Source organism: Mandrillus leucophaeus, unplaced genomic scaffold (assembly GCF_000951045.1).
Source record: "Mandrillus leucophaeus isolate KB7577 unplaced genomic scaffold, Mleu.le_1.0 Scaffold284, whole genome shotgun sequence".
In the NCBI taxonomy this organism is placed as follows: domain Eukaryota; kingdom Metazoa; phylum Chordata; class Mammalia; order Primates; family Cercopithecidae; genus Mandrillus; species Mandrillus leucophaeus.
The window spans coordinates 1,635,283-1,655,568 of record NW_012102965.1 but is presented as its reverse complement, the minus strand read 5'-3'; the positions used below and the strand labels follow the sequence as shown (position 1 = coordinate 1,655,568).

At 39.9% G+C, this 20,286-nt stretch overlaps 1 protein-coding gene across 1 annotated transcript in view; it reads right to left on the bottom strand.

Annotated features, from left to right (window-relative positions):
• The window catches only part of GSAP (gamma-secretase activating protein), a 110,608-nt gene that overhangs the window by 67,956 nt on the left and 22,366 nt on the right, over positions 1-20,286 (bottom strand). The window contains exons 6-12 of the mRNA XM_011985462.1: positions 14,927-15,015; positions 9,399-9,468; positions 8,142-8,191; positions 3,490-3,594; positions 3,013-3,072; positions 1,223-1,266; positions 236-321 (exon numbers count right to left, since the gene is read on the bottom strand). Of these exons, the coding sequence (XP_011840852.1) occupies positions 236-321; positions 1,223-1,266; positions 3,013-3,072; positions 3,490-3,525 (226 nt within the window). The 5' untranslated portion in view covers positions 3,526-3,594; positions 8,142-8,191; positions 9,399-9,468; positions 14,927-15,015. The remainder of the gene's footprint in view (positions 1-235; positions 322-1,222; positions 1,267-3,012; positions 3,073-3,489; positions 3,595-8,141; positions 8,192-9,398; positions 9,469-14,926; positions 15,016-20,286) is intronic.

Genomic DNA, 20,286 nt, shown 5'->3' with positions numbered 1-20,286 from the left:
TACAAATAATAACTACTAGAAGAAAAATTCTGCTGTCAAGAATAACTGTGGCTTCCTCAATACAGTGTATATTTAAAATTAATGAAGATGATTTGATATATGACAATCCATATGATCACCAACATAAAAATGTAGCTCTGTTCTATATTCAGACTCCATATAGCTAAAGGATGAGTAAATTTTGTCTAGAACTCAAGTACAGTTGAATAAATTGATAAATATAACCCTAGTTTACCTGTACAGTTGGTAAAAACACACAGAGTCAGGTGTTTGGATAATTTTTCTCGGTCTTGATGGTAATCACATCCAAAGTTGACAAGTCTAAGAACACAAAGAATGAGAACTTATTGTATGCATTTAAAAATACATCCCTTCATAAAGGATGTGAGTAAGCACTAAATAATATACCCACAGAAATAGAAACACATTCCTGAGAAATTTAAGTAGATAACTTTTTTTGGTTAATAAATTATGTAGTTTTTTCAAAATACACGGTATATAAATGGCATTAGCCTAATAATAAGGAAAAAATATTACTTTCATCTTACATTTTTATAACTTTTCTGATACAGAGTAATGCACACACTAGTTTCAAAGTAAGCAAAGCTAAATGCTCATACATGACGAAATAAAGCTAGTGAAATACTTAACAGTTCAGGATTATCATTACTCCAATTTAGAAAGATTTTCATGTCTTCTACATATTGATGGCCTTATGCTTATTTTTTCAGAAGCATCTCATGTTTCCGCCACATGTAAAATAGAGTGGAAAAAGGAAAAAACCTTGTCTTTTGTGTAAAAAGGAAAACAGAAAAAAAAAAACCAATCAACTCAGCTGAGCTACAAGTGGATTGACCTGTGACATCCTCCTTGATGGCAATAAAAAGGGTTTCGATGTTTGATTCCCAATGTAGCTCTCTGACCCATCGAATCCTTCTATTTAATCACAGGGAGAAGGGTATATCCATATATCAAAATAAATGGAGATGCACTACAGAAATAAATGGCTAAGAAAATCAATACAATTGACTTTATATGTAAAATCCTGGGTTCATGTTTGATAAAAGTTGTTTACATTTGCTATGGAGAATGGGAATACAAAAAAAGATGGACACAGTATATCAAACTCTCTTTTTATCTGCATAGCATAAAGTAGGAATAAATATAATCATTTTGCCCACAAGTATCTATAAAAATTAGTAACGACCTATGAATAACTTACTTAAATCCTGAGTTGCTTAATGATACGTCCAAGGGTACTTCAAACTGTCAAAAAAAATCAGAAGAAAATGAACCCACAATGAAAGTGATGACAGTTCTGAAAACCAGAGCAAGCCCAAGTAAACCAGAAAAATATTGTGCTTGCCTAATAATGAAATGTAACCATCATTATCTTCAGAGGTTGTACTCCAAATCCATTGCATAGAAAGTCCATTGAAAATACTCTGGAGTTTACATACAATCATGAGCTTGATGTTTATTTATTTCTTAAAGGGTTAATGCTTGACAAACTTTGTCTTAGATTTGAATATCAAAAACAGATTGTACAATAGAACAATTGGAAGCAACCATCTTTTACAAGACATAGATGACTGAGTAAGAAAGGAAGGACTGGGTGTCTTTAAAAGGAGAGTAGATGAGCCAACAGAAGCACAGGATGGGTAAGTGTAATTCTTGCAATGGCATAACAATGTGTATTAGACAGCAACACTAGTCCTACTCAAGAATAGGCCAGCACGGTGGCTCACACCTGTAATTCCAGAACCTTGGGAGGCCAAGGCAAGTGGATTGCTTGAGGTCAGGAGTTCAATACCAGCCTGGCCAACATAGTAAAATCTCATCCCTACTAAAACACAAAAATTAGCTGGTCATGGTGACAGGTGCCTGTAATCCCGGGTACTAGGGGAGGCTGAGACAGGATAATTGATTGAATCCAGGAGGCAGAGGTTGCAGTGAGAAGAGATCATGCCACTGCACTCCAGTCAGGGCAACAGAGTGAGACTCTGTCTAAAAAAGAAAAAAACAAAAAAAAAACAAAAAAAACAACACTGTATTGCCCATCACAAAGATATTAAAGACTCTTCACCACAATGCTAACTTTTTAAAAATCTTTTTAAAAATTTAAATTCTTAAATTTACATTTTCCTATTTTTAGAAGTTTTTTCTTTTTTTTCCATTGATGCAACAAATGCTAACGTTCCAAATAGCTTTTTCAGGGGTAATGCTAGATTTTGGTTAAACTATGCCCTCTGATTGACTTGTCTCTTTATTCTCAAATCCACCATCTTCACAAGTCCTTTTGGGCCAAATAACTTGTAACCCCTTAAAGCTATGTCTTACAGACCCCAAAAATTATTAGGTTGGTGTAAAAGTAACTGCAGCTCTTGCCATTACTTTTAAATGATTAGAAACCGCAATTACTTTTGCGTCAACCTAATACCTTCTACTAATCCTCACTTACACGTGTTTCTTTGATGTGAAGCATTCAGTTAGCGGATATTTCTGGTGTGTGTTCTTCTAGTGACCTAATGAACTGGATTTGTTATGGAGTGGAAGCCTGGAGACGGCAAGAACTAATTTTACTTGCTCATACAAGTGACTAACATAAATATCAGGAATGCTAAAGCGCTGCTCATAATAACAATTCTCTTAAAAGAGGGTAATGTATCGGCGGTGGCTCACGCCTGTAATCCCAGCACTTTAGGAGGCCGAGGCAGGCGGATCACGAGGTCAGGAGATCCAGACAATCCTGGATATTATGGTGAAACCCCATCTCTACTAAAAATACAAAAAAATTAGCCAGGCGGGGTGGCGGGCGCCTGTAGTCCCAGCTACTCGGGAGGCTGAGGCGGAAGAATGGCGTGAACCCAGGAGGTGGAGCTTGCAGTGAGCCGAGATCACACCACTGCACTCCAGCCTGGGTGACAGAGCAAGATTCCATCTCAAAAAAAAAAAAAAAAAAGAGTAATGTATCATAAACTTTCCTGTAGTGTGATCATTTTCTGGACTTACCATTAAGTTATAGCTCTCATCAGCATAAAACTGGATACATTTTAAGATACTCCTTGATTTCTAAAAGAGAAAACAGAATGGCATATTTATTTAAAAACTAGGAAAAAAAGAAAAGGAAGCAGTCAAGAAGCAAACAATTATGAAAATCTTTTCATCATTATGTTTAATAAAACTTCACTGACTATTTCCATCAATGAAAATGTAGTAATTAATGAACTGCAGTAATAATGTCAAAATCAAATTGTTCTTATAAAAAAAAGTGCTGGGGCCAAGCACTATGGCTCATGCCTGTAACCCATGTTTTAGGAGCCTGAGGCGGGAGGATCACTTGAGCCCTGGAGTTCAAGGCTGCAGTGAGCTATGATCATACCACTGCGCTCCAGCCTCAGCAAGAGAGCAAGACCCTGTCTCTAAAAAAATTAATATTTTTGTTAAAAAAAAAAAAAAAAAGGAGTGCCCATGAACTAGTTTTTTTACCTTCAGGTCAATGTAGTATAATCTCTGTTCTGACATATCCCACTGAGCCCAAACGAAATCCTCAGCTATTCTGTCTCTCGGGAGATGGCCAGAATTTTTAATCACCTAAAAATGAAAAAAAAAAAAGGTATGAATAACTTTTAAAGGAGAACATATCTGGAATTCATAATTATTTTCCATGTCTATCTTTACGATACGTGTAAATATTTCCACAGTTCACTGTTAGAAGCTCCCCACCCCTAGCACACACAGTCTTTCCAGAAATGTTTTAAGACATCATTTCATTGCCTCCCCTTCTTCCCACTTATAACATATGATTGTATTATTGCTCTTAGTTTAGCAGACAGGCTGAGGCTGTTGAAGAAAACACCACACCTCCCACAAATCAATAGCTGCATTAATAGAAGATTCAGAACTTACTGTTCTGTACCTAACTCTCTCAAGTCAAGCCTCTGCAGACAAGAACCCTCCACTACCAAAGACAAAGGGTGTGATGCCAAGGAAAAACTCAGGCCTGGCAGAGGAAAGTAGTAGACAATGACCCCAGTTTGGCCATAAACCAACCATGCAGCTTTGGGCATGCCTCTCACCTTTATGTCTCCCATGATGAGTACGATGATATTGCCCATCTCTCAGCAATACCTAACTACTCATTCTTCAAGGCCTGACTTACACATTGTGTCCTACACAAAGCCTTCCCTCACATCCCCAAGATGTAATATAATCCTCACCTGTTTTCCCATGGTGCATTGGCATGTTTCTATGACAATTACATTTTAATTAATGCTATAAGCCTCCCGCAATGAGTACACACTCTTCTACAACACATTTCTTTTTTTTTTTTTTTTTTTTTTTAGAGGGAGTCTCGCACTGTCGCCCAGGCTGGAGTGCAGTGGCCGGATCTCAGCTCACTGCAAGCTCCGCCTCCCGGGTTTGCGCCATTCTCCTGCCTCAGCCTCCCGAGTAGCTGGGACTACAGGCGCCCGCCACCTTGCCCGGCTATTTTTTTGTATTTTTTAGTAGAGACGGGGTTTCACTATGTTAGCCAGGATGGTCTCGACCTCCTGACCTCGTGATCCTCCCGTCTCGGCCTCCCAAAGTGCTGGGATTACAGGCTTGAGCCACCGCACCCGGCCTCTACAACACCTTTCTATTACCAATGCATTGATTGTTTCTAGCATGTAACAGTGCTCAAGGAATGTTTGTTCAGAAGGCGGAAAATGGGCCAGGCACAGTGGCTCACGTCTGTAATCCCAGCACTTTGGGAGGCTGAGGTAGGTGGATCACCTGAGGTCAGGAGTTCGAGACCAGCCTGGTCAACATGGTGAAACCCCATCTCTACTAAAAAAATACAAATATTAGCCAGGCATGGGGGTGCACACCTGTAATCCCAGCTAATCGGGAGGCTGAGGCCAGAGAATCACTTGAACCCAAGAGATGGAGGTTACAGTGAGCCGAGATTATACCACTGCATTCCAGCCTGGGTGACAGAGCAAGACTCCATCTCAAAAAAAGAAAAAAATCCTTTTTTATGCCTTCATGGAATACTATGCAGCCATAAAAAAGGATGAGTTCATGTCCTTTGTAGGCACATGGATGCAGCTGGAAACCATCATTCTCAGCAAACTATCGCAAGAACAGAAAACCAAATGCCACATGTTCTCACTCATAGGTGGGAAATGAACAATGAGAACACTTGGACACAGGAAGGGGAACATCACACACCAGGGTCTGTTGTGGGGTGGAGGGAGAGGAGAAGGATAGCATTAGGAGATATACCTAATGTAAATGACGAGTTAATGAGTGCAGCACACCAACATGGCACATGTATACATATGTAACAAACCTGCACGTTGTGCACATGTACCCTAGAACATGAAGTATAATATAAAAAAAAAAAAAAAACAAAAAAACAAAAGGCAGAAAATGAAATAAGGTGTACAAGAGTAAATTGCCAAAGATATTATAAGTATAAAGTATTTGTTTACTAAGTAACAAAGTCAGAACTATGGAACTTTAAAATTAGGAGATTCTAGAAACCATCCAATTCAATCCCTTAACAGGTAAGAAAACTGAGGCTCTCAGCACTTAGATTAGGCCGCATAGTTAGTTCAGCAAGGTCTGGAATCTATGTCCTGGAATCCTCCCAGTGCCCTTTCAGTGCATCAGCTGACCTCAAAATAATTTAACAGAAGCAGTTAAGAATTAACTTTCCTCAAAATGCTTATTAAGCAAAAGTAACCTACATTGAGATAGATGAGTAAAGAATAAAGACAGGTTGGGGTAGAAGAAATGAAGAAAAAAGAAACACCAGACTGGTCCATGTTCATGCCTAAACCCTCCCTAATCCTCACAGGGATTTCTCCACCCATGGTAACTTGGAACTTGAGGGGAACCATGTGGCATAAAGAGTTGTAAACCACTATTTCCTGCTTACCCTGTCCATTACATTTAGACAAGAGGAAAGTGATGCCAGAGAAAAGATCCACGAGGACCTGTCTGTCTCTAAACTTTGGGCAATCATTTTTCTGAAATTTGTTGAGTTGGAGTAGATTTGAGAACCGTTCCAGGTAAAGGTATGTACTAACAAGAACATGAATGTCAGATTGTGGCATACCCAGGTTCAAATCTCAATTTTGTTTCTCTCTAGAGTCACCTCATCTCTGTGAGTCTTGGCTGCTGTCTTCTCTGTAAAAACAGGGATAAGCCTAATACCATCTCTATCATGTAGGGATGTTGCGAAGAATATGTGGAATTGCATATTCTTTGCAACATCCCTGCATGATAGAGATGGTCTTATACTTACGCTGTATGAAGCTGTCATCTAAGCCTTTAAAAATGAGGGCAGAAGTACTTCTTGGAAGAACACATGTGAATTAAGGAATGCTAAAGCTGTACCATCCTGAATGGCAGAATCTTTTCTGGGCTGCTGACAGGTGTCCCCTCCATCACTCTTTCCAGTATGTGTCTGTCCGCCTCTCTCTCTCTGCTCTCAAGCCCTCTTCTAACCAGTCAGTCCCCTGTCTATGCTCATTCCCAGTTCCTGACCCCAACTTGCTTATTTATTTCTCTTCTAAATTCTCATCACTGGCTTTGGGATTCGGCCTTGATCTTTCCTCCTGGGCTTGACCCTCTTCTGACCCCTGGCCCTGTCTGTCCTTGTGCTCCCATCCACTTAGCCCCTGCAGGACAATGGTAGCCCAGAGCTTCAGTGACACACTTTCTCCTGGCAATTTTCCAGCCAGGCTTCTTGATTCAAGGCTTTCAATGCTGATACACAATTTGTAAGTGCCATTTTCTGTTTCAATTTGTTCATTTAACTTTAAAATCTTCAGAGAAACATTAAAATCTTCAGAGACAATTTTGATGCAGACTAAATATTGAAGAAAATCATTTTTAATATCAGTAACATATTAAGATCCTATATAAATTATCAAGAAAAAGCCCAGTAGAAAAATAGATAAGGATACAACTAAACAATTTTCAAAAAAGCAAATCAAATAGCCAGTACGCTGAGGAAAAGATGGTGAAATGCATCAATATTAAGGGAGATACAGACTGAGATATCAACTTAAACTCATCAAATTGGAAATTTTTTAAAAGGTAAGTATACCTTTTCGTGATATGAATTGAGGGAAAACGTACTCTTAAATTTTGCTTCAAACATTGTCAATTGTTAGAATTTTTTTGGAAAGCAACCTGGAAAAATCTGTTGGAATTTATTAAATGGATGTACCCATCAAACACTCCATCCCTGAGGATTTAGCTCAAATAAACATATGTACCAATACATAAGGCTATAGGAAAAAAAGTTTAAGATGATTTATAATTCAAAAGCAAAAACAAAAAACTGGCAATTTAGTGAATGTCTATCCATAGCAGAGACCATTATCTGCTTCTAAAGAGAATGAATTGGAGCTATTCTAGTTTACTTGTAGGTAATTCCACAAAGCTGAATGAGTAAGAAATGGATAATAAACCCCTGGGTGGGTCAGAGGTGGGGATAGGAGATTAGTATTAGTATGGAGAAAAGTATGATACATACCAGGTTGTGAACAAAAGAGATTAAAAAAAAAAAAAGGTACATGTGGAAAACAAGCAAAAAAATTACACTCTATGAAACCCATATATGGTATGATATATAGTATGATTGTATATATGGTATAAATATATGGTATGATCCCATGATATGCATATATGTACATACAAAAACTAGAGTAAATAACCAATTAGTTACATTTCTATTTTAGTAACCCATAGGGATACTCCTGATCTTTTTACCTGCTAAGCAAAAGCAAACACAAAAGCAGCAGGTAAATTTATGTATTATGATTCTACTTTGGTAAAAACAATTGAATCCCCACATACAACCTTACACAGGTTTGCATGAGCAAGGTAAAAGCTGTGGAAAGATACACAGGCTGTTATAAGCTTCTTCAGGATACTGAGATTGAGGGTTGAGATAGAGAAAAATGGGATAATTAACTTCATATATATTTGTATCATTTCACACATTAGAACAGCAAGTCTATACTTCAAAAGTTATCAAATAAAGAAAACATCACATATCAATAACATTTTCTTTAGCAGTCTAGTAATGTAGTTCTTTGTGGAACAAAAACTATGAGGCGAAAAGAATTTCAAATCTTTACCACTCTATTTCCATCTTGTTGGGCGACATGGATACGTAATTGCTCAATATCTTTAAAAGAAAAACAGAGAAAGATAATTTAACTTTAAGGAAACATATGAGTACTATTTTTGCCTAACACTTGTAAAAACATTGTTATAAAAGCAATGCAGATTAAACAACTGGCCATAAAAACAACATTATCACAAACTGTAATCTCACAATAGAGGTTCAAAAACTTTTTAAAACCCATTTTTCTCCATCCTCCCTTTACAGTTAATTTCAAGTCCTGCATTTATTCTGCTCCTCAATATCAACAATACATGAAGCATTTAGCCCACCTGCTTCCCTGGGTTCCCTCAGCAAGTACTTGGCTCCCCTATACCATCAGTGTTGTCTAGGGCTAACAAGGGCTTACTTAGCAGAGTTTATCTCCAATTCCCAAATACCAAACAGTTGTTTGTATGAACATACCAGATAAAAAACTCATTATACGAGACATTTTGGGGAAGCATTTTAATAGAGGTCAATTTCACTTGAACAAAACCCTGAACACTAAAGACAGTCTGTGTAGATGGTCCCTTTCTATTGGTAACAATTTGAATTCAGCCATATTTACCTTCTGCTGGTCCTAGTTACAAAACTGAACACGAGCTTAGACACTGAACAAAGCCTTACCCCTCAAGCCTGTCCTTCCAACTATAAACTAGCAGTTTCATCTTGTAATGCGAAAGACAACTTACAAGCTCCACTAGTAAATTTTGTCCTTCCTCTCCCTCTCCTAACTTGAAATCATCATGGAAGGACATAACCTTTTATGTCCTAAACTTATTTGCCTCCAACTGAATTTGTCTAAGTTAGTAGGTCTTCTCAAGTTCTGCCATGGGATTCTTCTAGCTACCATAAACTTCCCCTCTCTCCATCCAAGCATCTCTATATTATAGCTATCCACTGTGACAGACACCCAAAAGACAGATGAACTAAAAATGACAAAAATGACCTGTTCTACAAACATTCTACCATGGGACAAAATTGCAAATCCATGTATGCAAGAGCCCATCATTCCCAGGATGAGAAAGCTGAACAGAGCCAAAGGGAACAACACTTGGGGGCCAAAGGAAAAGCCCTTCCCAAGGAATTTCAGGTCTCATATGGACATCAAAGTTCAGTGGACCCTCGGCAATGGCAGGTGGATATCTAGAAGATTCAATCATGTCCCACACTAGGAGACGATATGCCATTCATGAAATTCCCATATTCCACCTAAAGATACACTTACATTTCTCTTCTGAAATCAGTAACAGATGGTTCTCTGGAAGAGGATGACTTTCAACATGTGGGTAGAGAAACTGTAAAAAAGAAATTAATCATAATTGTAAGCAACTATCTTGCTTGAACAAGTATTTCCAAAGTTGTGCTTGATGACTGTACTATTAAAGACCATTGAAGAAACTGGGAATCACAGAAGAATTTAGGGAAATCACCTGCACACACACATTGCAGGTCAAAGCAAGCAAGAAAACAGAACACTGTCAGGACCTCAGCTTTCGAGAGGGGAATTGATCTCAAATACAACACTATCTTCACTTATTTAAACAGTAAGGCTTCTGGCTGGGCACAGTGGCTCACACCTGTATCCCCAGCACTTTAGGAAGCCAAGACAGGCAGATCACTTGATCTCAGGAGTTCAAGACCAGCCTGGGCAACATGGCAAGACCCCATCTCTACAAAAAATACAAAAGATTAGCCAAGTGTGGTGGCATGTGCCTGTAGTCCCAGCCACTCAGGAGATTGAGGTGTGAGGATCACTTGAACCCAGGAGGTAGAAGTTGGAGTGAGCCAAGATCATGCCACTATACTCTAGCCTGGGTGATAAGAGAGCAAGACTCTGCTAAAAATAAAGTAAAATAAACAGTAAATGTTAAAGTTGAAGCTATTTCTAGGGATGGTGCTTCCTATCTGGAATATCTGATTCTGAAACCAATCAGAAATAATGCAAACAACATTTATACAGAATGTTCTATTTCACACACACACACACACACACACACACACACATATCAACATAGTCTTTGTGCAACTAAACCTAGTATATAATTTGAGAGCCAAGTAAACATATTCCCCACGACAACTTCCAAAGTCCCACATCCGAGAGACAAAGCACAACATAACCAGAACTTGTCAAGAAAGAACAGTGAGTCATGGTGTCACACGAGTTGAGGATTTACAAGCCTGAAAGCACAGAACGACTGTCACCAGGAAGAAAAGGCTTAAGTACACCCCATTCCTCCTCCTCTGTGCTCTCCCATATGAGCCCACCACTATGTGTCTGTTTGCAGGACAAAGCAGGCTGCCAGCAACACAAGTCTTGACCCCGTCAGCTGTGATAATGAGGAAAAACTGGTCACAGGATGACTCAAAAGGGCAACTGTAAACCAATCGTTTTATTTTGTGGCATGAAAGACCCGTGAATTTTGTTCTTTTCCTCACCCAAAACTTGAAAATAATATAAAAGGGCATAACTTTTATGTCCCAATCTCTCAGTCATTAGTCAGACTAAACTTAGGACAATTTTTTGTTATTTCCTAGTGCCCTAACTTTGCATAATATCAGATTAAAAATAGTACTAGTCAATTTTTGGAACATTTATAGTTGAGTTCCCTTTTAGAAATGAAAAGCAAAACATATGCTTCAGAGCAATGAAGTCAAAATTATAAAATAGCAATGCAAAATTCAGCTACAAAAATAATACAGAACTAACTGTCTCATAATTTGGAAAATGTCTCACATCAAACAAGATACTTTGTATACCGGAGTTGAGGAAAAGCAGAGATGAATGACACCACATACAGGATAGGAGAACAAATGTCCAGTGCCTCAAAATATGGAGATATCTGCTCCTACAGAAGATGGTATTGCCTCCAGCTCTACAGAGGTGGCCAGGGCATGCCTGCTTAGGAACGTGACATGGACTGAGGTGCTGAAGAGGTGTAACTGCCAACCTCTAAACCTCTGCCTGGTTTTCCTGTGACAATCAGGGAGAATGTTATTTTTAAAGTCCCATTTAGGTAGGTGTTGTTTTTCTTTCTATTATAAGGTGTTCCTAGAGTAAGGCCTGGAAACCAAAAGCAGACAGGCTTCAGACACAGCTCTACAAAAGCACTCAAGGTGATAACACAGAATTTGGGGAGGGCACAGAAGCGTGGAATTTAATCAGTGTTAGTTTTCAATATTTAAGAAAGCAACCTGAGAGCACTGCTTTATTTTTTGAAAAAAGCCAAGAACGTAAAACAATTTCTGGGCCATGTCCTAACAATTGGAAGGTCTGGATCTATCTATAAACATGCCTTTTAAATATTACTTGAAAAAGCAAGACAGTGAGTTATTATATTGAATCACATAATATACGCACTACAGAACAAATGAAAATCCAGTGTTTGGTAAATGGATGCTTGTGGCTTAGGATGAAAATCCTAGTGACAGGATCTTACAACCAAGAGTATGGATGAGTTACTTCGGGAATCAGCAGATTATATTTACTTAGGAAAATTTACCTTCACAAATAAGGAGCTAGACTTAGAATGAATATTGGTCTTTGGAGGTCTGTAGTCTAGGTGTGTAGAGGGTGTGGAATTACCCACTGGAACTATCTTGAAGACACACCTCATGCTGAAACGGAACACTCAAAGGGTCCCGGATTGGGATCCAAGCCCCACCTGCCACTGTCCTCCTCTGTGTAGGTGGTCAAGACTACACATGCAGAGTTAGGGAAATGTGCTACTGGAAATCACCATGGATGTTTTTATAAGAAAAAGGAAATTGATCCCAGGGCAAGACCAACTCAATGGACAGTAGATGTCATTTCTCTAGAGGCAGGACGGAGAAGGTGGGAATTTGCCACTGGGGTTTGGAGGAGTTTCTCTCTCCAGAGGCATAGACACAGGGGCAGGAGGCAGGGCTAGGGACTGAGATGGGTCCACAGAATGAGTATAAGTTTTACTTTATTTGGGTGGGGACCTTTCCTTTGGCCTATAGATGCTGTCCTGTTCCATGTACTTTTAACTTTTTTGTATTGGTTTTTTTTTTTTGAGATGGAGTTTTGCTCTGTTGCCCAGGCTGGAGTGCAATGGCACAATCTTGGCTCACTGCAACCTCCGCCTCCCAGGTTCAAGTGATTCTCCCACCTCAGCCTTCTGAGTAGATGGGATTACAGTAGTGCACCACAATGCCTGGCTAATTTTTATATTTTTAGTAGAGATGGGGTTTCGCCATGTTGGCCAGGCTGGTCTCAAACTCCTGAGCTCTGGCAATCCGCCCTCCTTAGCCTCCCAAAGTGCTAGGATCATAGGCATGAGCCGCCGCACCCAGTCACTTTTTTTTTTAAACTGAGTTCACATAACATAAAATTTACCATTTTAACCACTTTAGTATATACAATTTCTGGTAGTTTTTAATATATTTGCAATGTATACAACCACTTGCTTTTAAAAACTTTTCCCCTTTCTATGTTCCAATTCCCTTTAGTTACCCCAATCCTTCAGTCATGTCTCCACCATCTATATGGCCCTAACAAGATGCTGAGGAAGCCAAAGAACAGACCAGAAAAGGGAAGTGTGCTCTGTCCCCCAGCCGCCCCACACTGACGACAGTGTAGACAGAGTAGCTTCCTGAGGGTAGGGGAATGCAGCTTGGGAGCTTCAGGCTAGGCCATGTCTGGAATTGAGGAGTGACCCACAGTGCTGTCAGGAGTGGCTGGGAAATGTGCAGCTGAAAGGACTGGCTGACAGGGGAGGACCCTGGGCAGACAGAGACAACCCTCTCCCCTAATCCACTGGAATAGGGAGGCCCATAGGCTGGAGGCTGGTAGTAGCTTGGGGGACAGAAAGGCAGACACTTTGAGTGGTGCAGATTGACTCCAGCTAGACCAAAAGAAATGATATTTTGACCCTGTAACAAAACGTGAAATTAGGCGAAAGGAAATTATGCTGTAGCACCGCATGAACACATACAGTTGATTCAAATTATTTGTAGTAGTTATGTTCTGTAACATCACCACAAATGCTGTATACTGAATACTGAACCATTGTTTCTACGGAAAATACAAAGGGAATTGATCACAATTCTGAAAGACACAGTCCCAAATGCCATATCCTAAATATTGAAATCCCAAAAGATCAAAATCCCAAAAATATAATTCTGGAAGATAATAATTTTAAAAATTATTTAAAAGATGTACTGATGGCCAGGCGCGGCGGCTCACTCCTGTAATCCCAGCACTTTCGGAGGCCGAGACGGGCGGATCACGAGGTCAGGAGATTGAGATCATCCTGGCTAACACTGCAAAACCCCGTCTCTACTAAAAATACAAAAATTAGCCGGGCACGGTGGCAGGCACCTGTAGCCCCAGCTACACGGGAGGCTGAGACAGGAGAATGGCGTGAACCTGGGAGGTGGAGCTTGCAGTGAGTGGAGATCGTGCCACTGCACTCCAGCCTGGGAGACAGAGCGAGACTCCATCTCAAAAAAAAAAAAAAAAAAAAAAGATGTACTGACTTTTTTAAAAGAAGAATTATCTGAGAAGCAAAACACAAAAGAACACTTCATAGTCCACTGTATACAATAAAATAGGCAATAATAACATACACAGTTTGAAGGTATAGACACTCGTGTATCCTAACTATCCTGTGATCATGACTTTTGGGACTTTAGACATCAGGGATTTTCACCTTTCAGGATTTCAACATTTAGGATTATGTTGTTTAGGATTGTCTTTTGGGATTATGATCCAAACCCAAACAAGGATAAATTCTTGGAAGCCTCTAGTCACAATATGTTTGTCAATAGATCAGTATATAACTTTGTTTTGTGTGTTTCTATTTAAAGACACTCCTTAACCTCATGGCCAACAGCACAGTAACTCATGCCTGAATGAAGCTTATCTGAAACACATATTTTCTCCCTGAGGCATCTGACAGTCTTCTTGCACTTAGGAACACTAGACAGTGCCTCAGCACTATGCCTGGAAGCCGTTTAAACAGTGAAATCGCCAGGAAAAAGCACAAAAGATGGAACTAGGCCATGAAAACAACCGTCATTTTAGTATGAGAGCTAAAACAAAAAAGGCAGGGCATCGCCATGTTCAACCTCAATTGCGAATGTGCATGTTGGGTGACAAATTCTTTCACCATTCAGCATATATCTGCAAATAACTGGCCAAGTACTATGAGTGTTTACTTTAGGCATTCTAAATAAATTTTAGAAATAGTAGAATTTGCAAATATGGAATCTCCAAATAATGAGGACTGACTATATCTATGCCATCTACACTACACATGCAGTTTCTGCATCAACTCATGAAGTTGATAAATTCAGGGATTAAGCCATTTAATCATAGATATTTAATCTGTCAACCATGTAAATACATTACACAGACCATTTTAAAGCTTCCCTTAAATGTGTTTAATAATTTATAATATTTGATATTTTACCATGAGAAAATATTAATTATATTTAATGTTTGATATTTTATAATGAGAAAATATTCAATATTTGATATTTTATCATGAGAAAATATTACATTACTATGAAACAAATGATAGTATGACAGAGTTGGTGGAGCTAGCTTCGAGTTCTTAATTTCCATGCTTGCAAAGAAAGAGCGGATACTTCCAGCCGCAGTAGTCTACAAGACTGTTCTGAGGAGTAAATATGATAATGATAGAGTGAAAGTACTTTGTAAACCCCAATTCTTTCAGGCTGCATACCTTTTGATTAATGAGGTAAGTGATGAATAGCATGCTTACTTACCTGAACCCAAATATAGCTATCCACAGCCTTCAGAACCTTCACATTGTTAACAGGGTGGATTTCAACCAACAAAGTCAAGCACTTTGATCCTACAGAGAAAAGAAGGCTTTTAGTAACAAAGATTATAATATCACACATTATTTTTTCCAAAGCAAGAAGGAAGAGCAATTTCTGATAAATCCTACTACAGTGACTATAAACTATTAAACCATTCTATCATCCTAAAGTCCTGTGAGGAGACTGAAACTGTACACCTGTTCCCAGTTTTACTCTCCAGGATGTGTGGTAGCTCCAGGACCCCAAAAGAGCAATCAGCCCAGCAAAGGACCTGCCTTCCACATCCTCAGGAGCCCTGAAGAAGCTGCTTTTTATTATGAAAACCACAGGATACTCAAGAAATGCAAATGTGAAAAGGGAAGTCTTTGAACAGCCCTGGAAACAACAGTAGATACAAGGGAGACAAATTTCAGGTTATAAGAATTTTGCATTTACAGAAAAGCATCACAATTAAAACACAAGCGGCCTCTGAAATCAAAGATCACTGTATATTACTTTGCACTCTCACCAGCAACGTGTAAAAGGGCCTAACAAACAGGTTTCCAATGGATATCATTTTTCCCAATTATCACAATTCTATGATTTGCAAAAGCAGACATACCTGAACTTTCCAAAAATATAAATATGTTAACTATTGTATTAATTATTCTACCGGGGGAAAATAAAAGGTAATTTTCTTAAAGTTTGACTTTAAAGTTTGACACTTCTACAAATCCAAGAGGGACACAGAAAAGATCTCAAGGGAGAAATCAATATACACGGAGTGAAGAAGTTGTTTGCGCTCATTCCATGCCATTTTTAGCATAGCTCCACAAGCCCTCTAGGCTTTTAAGTCTAAATAAACACAGTGTGATTCTGTGTCACTCCAATTCGGCAGCACAATGGCAAATATTGTTTGTGTAGGAAAATAAAATGATTTCTGATACATGAACATGTTAAGGCCGACAGTATCTATCAGTAGGATATAGGCTGGGTTTCCCTCGGGGACAGTGGTACAGCACTGATAATGACCCACTTATTTCTTCACTGTCACATCTAGCAAATGCCATAAAAGACAGCAATCAGGAGGAAGTCCATGGACACGGGCTTCCCCGCATGGAGTTACCAAAGATATCTAAATTTAGGTCAAGGTTCTCCCTCCCCCAAGATTAAACTGTAGAAAAGAAGGACTGGCCTTATATTTGAGCTTTTATTGAGATTCTAATATGATCCAATGTCTCTCAGTGACTTCACTGTGAAAAATAACATACAATTTGGGGAGGGCACAGAAGCGTGGAATTTAATCAGTGTTAGTTTTCAATATTTAAGAAAGCAACCTGATAGCACTGCTTTATTTTTTGGAAAAAACCAAGAATGTAAAACAATTTCTGGGCTATGTCCTAACAATTGGAAGGTCTGGATCTATCTATAAACATGCCTTTTAAATATTACTTGAAAAAGCAAGACAGTGAGTTATTATATTGAATCACATAATATACACACTACAGAACAAATGAAAATCCAGTGTTTGGTAAATGGATGCTTGTGGCTTAGGATGAAAATCCTAGTGACAGGATCTTACAACCAAGGGTATGGATGAGTTACTTTGGGAATCTGCTTGATGACTCAAAAAATGGCTCCAGGAATAAGAAAGACATTGGTGTCAAAGATATTTGTGAAGAAAAATAGAATAGAAATGCTCTGTTGAGCGGTGAGTATGGGGGGGGGAAATGAATTTCTCTTATTGTTATTTTAAATGTATATGACTAAATTAGCATATTAAATAGTACAAGCTGACATTTTTTGACCTAAAAGTGTGTGTGTGTATGTGTATGTATGTATGTGTATATATAAATATATATATATAATTTTTTTTTAAATGAGATTGAGTCTCACTCTGTCACCCAGGCTGGAGTGCAGTGGCATGATCTCGGCTCACTGCAACCTTCGCCTCCTGGGTTCAAGCAATCCTCCTGCCTCAGCCTCCTGAGTAGCTAGGATTATAGGCATCCGCCACCACACTTGGCTAATTTTTTTGTATTTTTAGTAGAGATGTGGTTTCACCATGTTGGCCAGGCTGGTCTCGAACTCCCGACCTCGTGATCCGTCTGCCTCAGCCTCCCAAAGTGCTGAGATTACAGTTGTAAGCCACCGCATCAGGCCAAAAGTTTATGTATTTTAACTGGGCGGGGGGAGGGGGAACCTTTTGGGGGAGAAAGAGGAAATTTTCTCATTAGAAAAATAATCACAGCCAGGCATAGTGGCTCACACCTGAAATCCCAGCAATTTGGGAGGCTGAGGCAGGCAGATCATGAGGTTAGAATACTGAGTCCATCCTGGCTAACACAGTGAAACGCCATCTCTACTAAAAATACCAAAAAAAAAAAAAAAAAATAGCTGGGCATGGTGGCACACGCCTGTAGTCCCAGCTACTCGGGAGGCTAAGGCAGGAGAATCTCTTGAAACCAGGAGGCGGAAGTTGCAGTAAGCCAAGGTTGCGCCACTTCACTCCAGCCTGGTGACAGAGCGAGACTCCATCTAAACAAACAAAAAAATTAGCTGGGCATGGTGGCACGCATCTCTAGCTACTCGGGAGGCTGAGGCAGGAGAATCACTTGAACCCAGGAAGCACAGGTTGCAGTGAGCTGAGATTGCGCCACTGCACTCCAGCCTGGGCGACAGACGAGGCTCCGTCTCAAAAAAAAGAAAAGAAAAAAAAGAAAAAGAATCACCATATATTTGGTCTTTTTTTTTTTTTTTTTTAAGCAGGAATTTGTACCCAAATGAGATAGCCAGCTATCAGCTAGATTTTCTTATCTTTAAAATGGGAAGATCTTTCAAGGCAAAAAAAATCTTTCTACACTAATTTTTCCCTTCTGGAGTACAACCTAGACATTTGACTAATATTACTAGCCTAATAAGAGTAAACCTTTGCAGATAGGTTTGCAACATACCTTGTGCTCTCAATAACATACCATGTGCTTTCACAGTGAGAAAGGAAGCATTGTGAATTAAGATTCTAGAGACACCAGTTCTAGTTTCAGTTCTGCATTATCCTGGTATTTACTTCACAGCAAATCACCAAGCTTTCCTAGGCCTCAATGCCTCATTATTAAACATAATAAAACATGTGAGGCAAGGTGCTCATACCTGTAATTCCAACACTTTTGGAGGCCAAGGCAGGAGGATCACTTGAGGCCAGGAGTTTGAGACCCACCTGGGCAACATAGTGAAACCCCATCTCTACAAAAAAATGAAAAAAATATTAAGAACTAGCTGGGCATGGTGGTGTGTGCCTGTAGCCCCAGCTATTCAGAATATTGAGGTAGAAAGATCACTTGGGCCAGGGAGTTCGAGGCTGTAGTGAGCCATAGGAGTGTCAGTGCACCCCAGCCTGGGCAACAGGGCAAGACCCTGTCTCAAAAATAATAATCAGAATAAAATGAAAGACCAAAGAACCAGATTACTTCTACAATCCCTTTCAGCCATAAAATCCCATTATTCTATGAGGTGCTAAATTAAGAATTTTGATGGCCGGGAGAGGTGGCTCACACCTGTAATCCCACCACTTTGGGAGGCCGAGGCAGGTGGATCACCCGAGGTCAGGAGTTCAAGACTAGCCTGGCCAACACAGGGAAACCCTGTCTCTACTAAAAATACAAAAATTAGCCGGGCATGGTAGTGGATGCCTGTGGTGCCAGCTACTCAGGAGGCTGAGGCAGGAGAATTGCTTGCACCTGGGAGGCGGAGGTTGCAGCGACCCTAGATTGCACCACTGCACTCCAGCCTGGGCAACAGAGCAAGACTCCATCTCAGAAAAAAAAAAAAAGAATTTTGAGAATCAAGATATCAGTGGAGACTGGACACAGTGGCTCACACCTGTAATCCTAACATGTTGGGTGGCTGAAGTGGGCAGATTGCCTGAGCTCAGGAGTTCAAGACCAGCCTGTCCATCCCCTCTCTGCTGAAAACACAAAAAATTAGCCAGGCATGGTGGTGCACACTTGTAATCCCAGCTATTCAGGAGACTGAGGCGGGAGTATCATTTGAACACAGGAGGCGGAGGTTGCAGTGAGCCGAGATCATGCCACTGCACTCCAGCCTGGGTGACAGAGCAAGGCACTGTCTCAAAAAAAAAAAAAAAAAAAAAAAAGATTATCAGTGGAGACTGGGAGACCATCACTGAAGGGGAAGACAAGACCAGGCAATATCTGGATACCACAAGGAGAGACAGCAGGATCAGGCAGAGGGATAGACATGACATGAGGAGAACGGATGTGAGCCAAAGACGGTGGTGTGATCCAGGCACACGCTGTGAAATGGTGACAAAGATGGGAGAGTTCAGTATGGCCTGGTTCTGAAGGAGCTCTGGTTATTCAAGCTCTTGAACCAAATCACAGCTTCACAGAGCGTCTGTGACACTTGACTGTCTATGATGGTGAGAGGGAGCTCTGGAAAATCTCAGTGGCAATGGGGCCCCTGACCCATGTGGTCACCCCAGTTGCTGCCCAGTGAGGATCTGCTGTGACTTGTAGCAAATGCAACTCCACAGGGGAGGATGAAGGGGACAGCCAGAACCTGGTTTGCTATGGAAGGCTATTTTCTCAGTAAAATATTAACTCTGACATCTCTACAGCCAAGAAAAGGAGCACTATTGATTTAAAAAAAGAAAAAAAACTGCACTGTAAAGTATGTGGATCAAAGAAGCCTGTTTACATAAAAGATGGTGCAATTTGTCTCATCTACTGTGGAAAAATCTCATTTTAAGCAACAGTGTTAAACCCCACCTGAGACAAACCACATCTTATAATCTAATGGCTTGTAAGGCCATTTGATGGACAGACAAAATAACCTTTCCAAATATTCATTCAAATAAAATATTCTAATAAATCCTATAGTGCTTTCTGATTATATCATCTGAAAACTTTACTGAACAAAATGAAATCTTCCCATGATGAGCAATATCTTTCATATACTGATGACTCCTAAATGTGTCTCTCCAGCCCCGACCTCTTACCTGGCCTTCTGACTCATCTCCAAACTCCACCTCACAGCTCCACTGGGATGTCTATTAGGCATGTCAAACTGAGCAAGTCCAAATGAAACTCTTCTTTCCTGCCCCTCCCATGCATACATACACACCCACATGCCCTTCTACCTGTTCTAGCCAAAAAACCTTACAGTGAGTCACCCTTGACTTGTCTCTTTTTCTCATATTCCCATCAAATCCGGCAGCATGCATATGTGTATGTGTGTGTGTGTGTGTGCGTGTGTGTGCGTGTATACATATATATACATATACATATATATATATATATATATAT